At 52.7% G+C, this 9,671-nt stretch overlaps 1 protein-coding gene across 1 annotated transcript in view; it reads right to left on the reverse strand.

Moving 5' to 3' along the window:
- Nucleotides 1-8,215, reverse strand: part of LOC113407591 (angiopoietin-related protein 7-like) — a 14,648-nt gene extending 6,433 nt beyond the window's left edge. The window contains exons 1-3 of the mRNA XM_026656336.1: nt 8,198-8,215; nt 7,683-7,905; nt 4,091-4,228 (exon numbers count right to left, since the gene is read on the reverse strand). Of these exons, the coding sequence (XP_026512121.1) occupies nt 4,091-4,228; nt 7,683-7,905; nt 8,198-8,215 (379 nt within the window). The remainder of the gene's footprint in view (nt 1-4,090; nt 4,229-7,682; nt 7,906-8,197) is intronic.
- Between the last annotated feature and the right edge of the window lie 1,456 nt (nt 8,216-9,671).

The following is a 9,671-nucleotide window of genomic DNA, read 5'->3' on the forward strand; positions in this document are numbered from 1 at the left end:
CTTTTTTTTTTTTGCTTGGGGCGGCAGAAATGCTGGAGCCGGCCCTGCTACCAATGGTGGCCTTTCTGCTTACCTCTGAGGCACTAATGGGTGAGACTGTGCTGTCTAGGACAGATACAGCAACCACATGCATGTTTTCTTGGAGATACTGTAATGGGTCACAAACTGAATATGAGTAACAATGTGATAAAGTTGTGAGAAAGGCTAATATCATTCTGGGGTGTATTAACAGGAGTGTCACATGTAAGCAGGGCCGACTGACTCTCCTGTGGGCCCGGGGCTATTAGATTTTGTGGGGCCCCTGTATACAAGTCTTTTTCCTAATTTAAAACAAAGTGGTCACAATTATGGCATTGAGGCTATTAACACTATACTAAACTTGCCTTTTAATTAACATAAAGCCATTTTGTGGTTACATTTCAGTCTTAAAACACGTAGACTATAGTCAAGTTAATTCAAAATAGCCTATGTCTTACCTTAGAACAGCTGTTATATTAGTTTCTTTCTGGGAGGGAGTTTGGTGCAGGAGGGGGCTCCAGGCTGGGCCAGAGTGTCAGGGTGCAGGAGAGGGTGAGGGGTACAGGCTCTGGGGGGGAGTTTGGTGCAGGAGGGGGCTCCAGGCTGGGGCAGAGTGTCAGGGTGCAGGAGAGGGTGAGGGGTACAGGCTCTGGGAGGGAGTTTGGTGCAGGAGGGGATTCTGACCTGGGGCAGAGGGTTGAGGTACAGGAGTGGATGCGAGGTGCAGGCTCCAGCCGGGAGGCACCTACCACAGGCAGCTCCCGGCCGGCGGCACAGCAGGGCTCAGGCAGGCTGCCTGCATGCCGTGGCCCCACGCCGCTCCCGGAAGCGGCTGGCTGCTGAAACATCTTTGAATGCTCCTGGGGGGAGGGGGACAGCGTGTCTCTGTACGCTGCCTGCCCCCGCAAGCACCGCTCCCGCAGCTCCCATTGGCCAGGAATCAGCCAATGGGAGCTATGGGAACAGTGCTGGGGGCGGGGGCAGCGCATGGAGCCACCTCCCCACCCCCACTAGGGGCTGCAGAGACGTGCCAGCAGCCGGCCGCTTCCGGGAGCGGCGTGGGGCCACGGCATGCAGGCAGCCTGCCTGAGCCCTGCTGTGCCGGGGCCCTCCTTAGCCCGGGGCCCTGGGCTGCAGCCCCTAAAGCCCCTGTGTTAATCCGGCCCTGTATGTAAGACACAGGAGGCAACTGTCCCGGCTCTACTCAGCTTCAGTGCTGTGTCCAATTCTGCACACCAATCTTAAAGAAAGATGTGGACAAATTGGAGAGAGTCCAGAGAAGCGCAACTAAAATGATCAATGGTTTAGAGAATCTAGGGTTACCATATTTCCACAATCAAAAAAGAGGACACGGGGGGAGCCCCGCCCTAGCCCCGCCCCCATCCACTCCCTCCCACTTCCCACCACCTGACTGCCCCCCTCAGAACCCTAACCCCCCCTGCTTCTTGTCCCCTGACTGCCCCGACCCTTATCCACTCGCATGGGTGGCAGGGTTGTAGAAATTTTGGTGTTGCCCAGAACCCCCCCCACACACACCTGCCTAAGGCTCTGGGAGGGGGGTTGGGTGGGGGGAAGAGGTCTGGGGTGCAGGTCCTGGGCTGGGGATTAGGGTGCAGGAGGGGTGCAGGGTGCAGGTTCTGGGATAGAGTTTGGGTGCTGGGTGCAGGCTCCGGGCTGGGGCAGGGGGTGGGTGTGCAGGAGGAGGTGAGGGGTGCAGGCTCTGGGATGGAGTTTGGGGGTAGGAGGCGGTGCAAAGGGAGGGGGTGCAGGCTTTGGGAGGGAGTTTGAGGGCAGGACGGGGGTGTGGGGAGGGGGTTTGGGGATAGGAGGGGATGCAGGGGTGAGGGCTGTGGGTCTGAGGATGAGGGGTTCATGATGCAGGAGGGGGATCAGGGATGGAGCAGAGGATTAGGGTGTGGGGGATGAGGGCTGGGGCTGGGGGGTTTGGGGTGTTGGAGAGGCTCAGGGCTAGGGTGGAAGGGCAGGGTAAGGGCAGCCTGTCTTCCCATTAGTAGATGGGGGACACTAGGACCTGGGGGCAGCAGACAAGGGAGAGGCAGGCGGGGGGGGTCCATGCGGGGGGACAGGACGCAAGGAGGGGGGCTGGCAGGTGGAGGCCGAGGACCCATCCAACACTCCCCCGCTCCCTGACTGCCCCCCCCTTACCATTCTGGCTCCACGTGTTTGCAAAATACTCTGCCCGGTGGGTCAGTTTGTGTGTTACACAGGGCTGCAGACAGAGGGAGGGGGGAGCAGGGGAGGGCTCTGGCTGCTGGAGGCCAATGGGAGTGGGTCAGTTGGCCCAGCCGCCCAATCAGCAGCCGCACTCTGCATGGAAGGGAGGGAGGCGAAGGAGAAAAAAACCCCGGACATTTTAACCTTGTTACCAATTCCTCCCGGACGGCTATTTAGAGACGCAAAAGCCGGACATGTCCGGGGAAATACAGACGGATGGTAACCCTAGAGAATCTGACCCATGAGGAAAGGTTAAAAAAACTGGGCCTGTTTAGTCTTGAGAAAAGAAGACTGGGGGGGCGGACGTGGTAACAGTCTTCAAATACGGGAAGGTCTGTTGTAAAGTGGAGATGATCAGTCGTTCTCCATGCCCACTGAAGGTAGGAAAAGAATCGGGGCTGAATCTGCAGCAAGGGAGATTTAGGTTTGATATTAGGAAAAACTTTCTAACTATAGGGGTAATTAAGCTCTGGAACAGGCTTCCCAGAGAGGTTGTAGGATCCCCATCACTGAAGTTGTTTTAAAAAACAGTTAGGACAAATCCCTGACAGCGATGGTCTAGGTTTACTTGGTCCCTCTGCCCTGCACAGGGGACTGGATTTGATGACCTCTCAAGGTCCCTTCCAGCCCTACATTTCTATGATTCTCAGTTTATGAATGGTTTATGGATCATTGTGGGCCTGGGACTGCATGCAACTCCATAGGCGAAGGGCTACCGCAGCTCCGCCAGGGACTGAAAACAGTGGGGAGCGGTTACGACAGTCTCGGAGATTGTACGCAGCTCCAGAGACATATTCTCCTGGGGCGGTTTGTATATACTGGTTTAGGCCAATCCCAGCGGAGAGGTCAGGGGCAAAGAAAGAACTTGAGATATAAAGGCTGAGTTTGGGGGGATTTGGGGTCTTCCTTTTGATTCAACAAGCAGACAGATCTTGGGCTTTAGGGGAACCCCAACCCTTGCTGAAAGATTGGAAAGTCTTTGGCCTACTAGGGCCCTATAAGACTGATGGGTGAGTCCTGGTGCATGAGTGTTTAGTACGTGTGCAGGGACTTTTATTGTTTTATATGTTTTTTCGGTATTCTTTTCTGTCCTTAAAATAAATGTACCCTGCAGGGAAGAACTGTGTGCCCATTGGTAAAAACACTGCCATTGTCCGCTGAGAGAAAGCAATGCACAGGGGCTGACCCTGAGGCAGTCTGGCTTGCTGGGGATATGCCAGTGTATAGAATAATAGAATCATAGAAGCGTAGGACTGGAAGGGACCTCGATAGGTCATCTAGTCCAGTCCCCTGCACTCAAGCAGGGCGAAGTAATAACTAGATCATTCCTGACAGGTGTTTGCCTTTTAAGAACAGGTACAGCCTTAAAAACCCTGGTCAGGGGGAAGAGAGATGCAGGTTTCTGCCCAGGAAAGATGATGCCTGGAAGCCTGAAACCAGACAGGAAATACAGGTGCAGTTACCCTGAAAGTGTGACACTGTCCTTCCCCCGTTTAACCCAGGCACTAGACTCCAAGAGCACAAACACCATGAGCTCTTCCAGCACGGGCTGCACCAAGATGGAGAATGCATCCTTGCTTGAATAGGTCCTGGGGGCTAGAAGCACTGGCTCCACCACTGCAGCTCAATGAGACACTTCAACTGGGGTTCCTATAGCTGGTCTTCCAGAACTCCAGTAGGTGAGACTATCTCTACGAGGAAGCTGGTGCCTAGGTACTAGGGTGCTGTGTGCTCTAGGTACATAGCCAGAATACATAGAAGTCTGAAGCTGTGCCTTGGGCCCTGCCTGAGCCTTGTGAGAAAAGACGTTCAGGCATGCGGTCGCTTCTTACTATACCTTCCGTGTCCATTTCACACAGCACTTCTATTGGCATCCCACCGACAGAAGGCATAATGCTGTAGACCCCAGACCTCCGGATCCCGTTGTAGTAAATGGAAGCACAGTCTATGGGGCAGTTCTTTGCGTGCTTCACGTCTAAGACAGGAAACAGAGAGACACGGTTTAATAGTCAGCTCATAGAAGGGAGGACTTGTTCGGCTGAACTCAACCAAAAATGTTGAGTTCCAGATGTAGATCAGAGCTTAAGACTTTTGAGGCATGAGCGCCGTTTTACTCTGGCAACATTTAAGTTCTGGGATTCCTCATGGACTGAGGGGTAGTTCCTTGGCATTTATTTCATTTTATTTTATCCATTGGGGCATCCTAAAATGGGGGCAAGACTGATTTTCACAGACAAACCTCTATCCATTGCCCAGAGCACAGGGGAAGCGAGTTTGAACCAGAACCCTGGAGCCACACTCAACCACAATTTCAGGACATTTGGAATCAAATCTGGATGCTAACCAGAACTGTGTGGCTAGGAACTGTCTCTGAGCTGGACGTGGAAACCCCGGAGCTTGGGCAGATTGGATTCACAGCTGATTCTGGATATAAAATTCACAGCTCAGGCCCATCTCGACTAGCGCAGCCCTCCATTCACTCGTTAGAATGACACGTTCTTTGTTTTTAAATGAAAGCTTCTTTGCCATTTAAGTTAAGGTGGAAATGGTAAGAGTTTTGCTGAGCCCAAAGTTCTGCTGGGCTCTTCCCTTCCGACACTGAGACCGAATGATCTAGTCCCTGTTTCCATTCTCCAAAGGTGGCCAGCGCTGGATGCTTCAGAGAAAGATGTCAAACCTCCCATAATGCACCTTACATTGCTAGGCTTTGATACTCTTAGCTTAAAGGTGTACGGACAAGTGGCCAAACCCTAGCATCCTTAGTCACACCTCAGGGGCGGCGGAAGCTTCCTAACAGCGGGGGGGACCACCGGCGCCCAAACCGTGGCCCCACCCCCTGTGCCACCCCTTCCCCCTGAGGCCCCAACCTTGCACCGCCCCTTACCCCGAGGCCCCTCCCCCATACCACCCCTTTTCCCTGAGCCTCCACCCCTGTGCTGTCCCTTCCCCCGAGACCCCACCCTCACACTGCCCCTTCCTCTGAGGCCCCCCTCCTCACACCGCCTCTTCCCCCCCCAAGGCCCTGTCCCCTCCCACCTGTCGCTCATCCTTATGGCTGGTAAAAAGCAGGAGGGCCATGGCCCCCTAGCCCACCCCATTCCAGCACCCCTGCCTCCCGCTACGGGGTTGGGACACAAGATGTGTCAGAGCCCGTGTCTACACTCCTGTGTTGACATACCCAAAGAGGGTTTGCCTGAGGAAAGACTGAGTGAAAGCTGAGGAAGATCATCAGTGAGAACAATTCCCACCCACACAAATTCTCTAAAGAGCTTTGCAGAGAAAGGCGGAGGGAACAGGGGACTAACGAGAGAGATAAACCAGAGATAAACTTTCTCTTATCCACGCTACACCAGCCCAAATCCCAGCTGACCCTAATACCAAACCAGAAGCATTGCCCAGTTTGTGGGATTGAAAGGGTTATAAAAAGTGAATTGTCATTTTTTTTCCATGAGGGAAGAGCGAGGGATGAGGTCACAACTCTGGCAACCAATGAAAGTACATTGGGAAAAGAGGAATAGGCGTTTCAACATTCCAAGCCACCAATTAGAGTGCCCATTTGCTTTGAGGTCTCCCATTGGCTGTGGGAAGTGGGGACAGAATGGAGAAGCGCCCAATCAAGGCCACTGTTTGGGGACTGGTCTCTGAGTTCCATTGGACTATTTCTGCCCAGCTGATCCGGCAACGCTGCTAAAGGGAACCCTGTGAGAATAGCATGTAAGGAAATCTCACAGGGGAGACACTCTGGGTCTACTGGGTCTAGTTTCTGCTGCCCAGTGAGGGCATTACCACCAGCACCAGTTCTCCTTTTTCCAGCAGGCCATTTATTCTTCCAAAGAGAAATTATTTATGTGTACCTGGTGGGTAGAGGAATTGGAGCCAAGCTATCATGGTATCTAAGGCTGAGAGAGCTGGCTTCATTTAAAACAAGGATGATGGAAAACAATTAGACTGGTTGACTCATAGGCTCAGTAACCAACTAATGCGCCTTTCCTCCCGACGTCACTGGCTCAAATCGGATTCAGGTTGGTAGGTGAAAGGCATTAACAAATCAGGCCTGTTGATCAGCGTGTGTAGAAGGAGTCATTGGGCTCAGCCTGCTTCTTACTGGATAAGTATCCACATCTCAGAAACCACCGTCACGCGTCCCTTTCAGTCTTACGACAGAGGCCAAGAACTGAACGGCCGAGAAACCAGATCAGCGTGTCCTCCTGACTTCTAGAGCTGAGCACTCCAGGTCGGGGCAGTGGCGAGGAGCTGGCGGAAATGTTTTAATCCCAACAGCTTTTCGGTGAAAAACGGGTTTTGGACCAAACTGAGCATTTTTTATTTTTGGTTGAAATTTTCCTCTTTTTCTAAAAAAAACAAAAAAACACCTCAGGTTTTGCTAAAAAAAAAAATCGGTTTGGGTTTTCAAAAATTGTACCAAAAATGATTTTTTTTTTTTTAAACCAAAAACTTTCATTTTTTCAATGAAAAAAAATGGGAAAATTTCAAGAAGAGAGAAAAATTTTCCATGAAAATTAATTGACCTTTTGGGGCCAGCTCTAATTGTGGCCCATTGGGCACGAGGGGCTTGGGACACCTGCCTCCTGGTGCGGGCATATCGCCAGCATCAAGAAGACTTCAGGGTCATCTTTTCAGAGGCTCTGAGAACATGAAGCCCCAGGGGCAGCCTGTCGGTTCCGCAGGTGCTCAGTGATTCTGACAATCACAGCCCAGGGGGCCTCAAATTGGACACCCAAAATCTAATTGTGAAACGTTTGGCCTAAAAACGGTGTGAAAGGCCATGAAATGCAACGACATAGTCTAGTCTTATTTTTTACTATTAGCATTTAAGGCAACAGGCCCGATCTCCGATTGTGCTGAGCACGGTACAGCTACATAACAAAAAGATGGCCTTGCTTCCTCCCAATCGAAATTATTTGGGACTTTCACCCCTCTTCATCATACAGGGGAAGGTTCCCTCTCATCTCTGCACTGCAACTGGAGGTGTGACTACGACACATGTAGCCAGACCTGAGCTAGCTTTCATTGTGCTAAATAATGGAGATATCCCATCTCCTAGAACTGGAAGGGACCTTGAAAGGTCATCAAGTCCAGCCCCCTGCCTTCACTAGCACGACCAAGTACTGATTTTGCCCCAGATCCCCAAGTGGCCCCCTCAAGGATTGAACTCACAACCCTGGGTTTAGCAGGCCAATGCTCAAACCACTGAGCTATCCCTCCTAGCTCTGGCACCAATAGCAGTGAAGATGCAGCAGCTCGCTAGCTCGGGCCAGCCACTCAAGTACATACCCAGGACGGGGTTGTGTACAGCTCACGGTGCTGTCCATTCGGCCCCAGCTTTCACCGCTATTGCTAGCTAGATCAGGTGTCTAGTCTGGATTCTAGCCCTTCACCCCCAGCCCAGCCCAGGTATTCCCCATCACCTGGATGGTGCATCTCCTGCTGCGACCTCATCTCGGCAGGAACGAGGCAGCCGGGGTGGCGCCGGGCCCACTCAGTCAGCAGGGAGATGTTGTGGATCTGGGCCTGCATGTCGTAGAGCAGCGTGGCTTGGATGTGCTGCAGCGTGCTGGCCTCGTTGTAACGCTGCTCCAGCTCCTGGACCCGCTGCTCCACCGTGGAGTTCCGGCTGTTCTTCTCCTCATGCTTCAGGGGAGCCAAGAAACCAAAGGAGCGTTAGCTGCAGGCCGGGCGGAGGGTTCGGCTTAGTTGGGGATGTCACAGGAGATAACAGTGCAAAGGACAATGTGGGCCAGTGCGCTGGAAACCAGCTGACAGCCAGTGCGGAGCTGAGAACACCAGGGAATGTGATCCTGGTCAGTGGCAGGTGCGTTCTGCACCAGCCTTCTAAACAGAGTTAAGGGGCAGCCCCAGGTTGCAGCCTGTTCTCTGAGTGACAATACATCCTAAGGGAAAGGCTGTTCACCCCTGGCCAGACTGCGATGGGAACAGCCATCCCGGCCACAGCTACTACTGGGTCTTCAGAAAGCAGCTGTCAGGAATACTAATAATAATCTGATAAGTCAGCTGGAGAAATGCAGGGATGGAACTACCATTAAGTGGATACATAATTGGTTAAGCAACCATAGAGAGTAACTACTAATGGAATGATGTCAGATTGGAGGGAGGTCTCAAGTGGGGTTCCACAGGGATCCAGTGTTGTTTAACATCTTTAATACTGACCAGGATGTAGGACTAGAGAGGAGACCGATCACGTTTGCAGATGACACAAAGCTATAGGGGGTTGCCAATATTTGGGAGGATAGAGCTAAGATTCAGAGGGCTCTTGATACATTGGAGAACTGGGCTATAGACAACAAAATGAAATTCAACAAAGTAAAATGTAGGGTGCATAGGCGCCGACTCCGTGGGTGCTCCGGGGCTGGAGCACCCACGGAAAAAAATTGGTGGGTGCTCAGCACCCACCGACAGCTCCCTGCCCCGCCCCACCCCCCCGCTCCAGCTTTCCTCCGCGAGCATGCCACCGGGTCCTGCTTCTCCCCCTTCTCTCCCAGTGCTTGCACCGCGAAACAGCTGATTTGCAGGGCAGGGAGGGAGGGGGGAGGCGGGGGAACGCGGCGCGCTGGGGGAAGAGGCAGGGCCGAGGTGGGGATTTGGGGAAGGGATCCAATAGGGGCAGGGAAGGGGCTGAGTTAGGGTGGGGACTTTGGGTATGGGGTTGGAATGGGGGCAGGGCCAGGGGTGGGGAAAGGGTGGAGTCGGGGCGGGGCCAGGGGCGGGGAAAGGGGCGGGGGCGCGGGCACCCACCGGCACCGGAGAAAGTTGGTGCCTATGGTAAGGTGCTACACATTAGGAAGAAAAACCAAATGCACAAATACAGAATGGGGGATAACTGGCTTGTCAGCAGCACTGCTGAGAAGGATCTGGGAGTTGTGGTGGATCACAACCTCAAAATGAGTCAGCAATGCGATGCTGTTGCAAAAAAAGGAAACACAATTTTAGGTTGTATGAACAGAGGCATAACATGCAAGTCACAGGAGGTGATAGTACTGCTCCACTCAGCTCTGGTCAGGCCTCAGCTGAAGTACTGTGTCCAGTTTTGGTCACCAATGTATAGAAAGGATGGAGAGAAACTGGAAAGGATCCAGAGGGGAGCGACAAAGATGATCAAAGGGACAAAATGCATGTGAGCAAAGGCTGACGGATCTGGGTATGTTTAGTTTGGGGAAGAGGAGATTGGGGGGGACATGATAGCAGTCTTCAAATATGAAGAAAAGCTGTTCTTTCTCGCCACAGAGGCCAGGGCGAGAGGCACTGGGTTCAAACTCCAGCAGAGCAGATTTAGATTAAATCTCAGGAAAAACGTCCTCACGCTAAGAACAGCAGGACAATGGAACAGACGCCTGGGGAGGTTGTGGAAGCTCCTTCACTGGAGGTTTTCAGAAGGAGGC

This window comes from Terrapene carolina, unplaced genomic scaffold, assembly GCF_002925995.2.
Source record: "Terrapene carolina triunguis isolate 2854851 unplaced genomic scaffold, T_m_triunguis-2.0 Scaffold228, whole genome shotgun sequence".
Classification (NCBI taxonomy): Eukaryota; Metazoa; Chordata; order Testudines; family Emydidae; genus Terrapene; species Terrapene triunguis.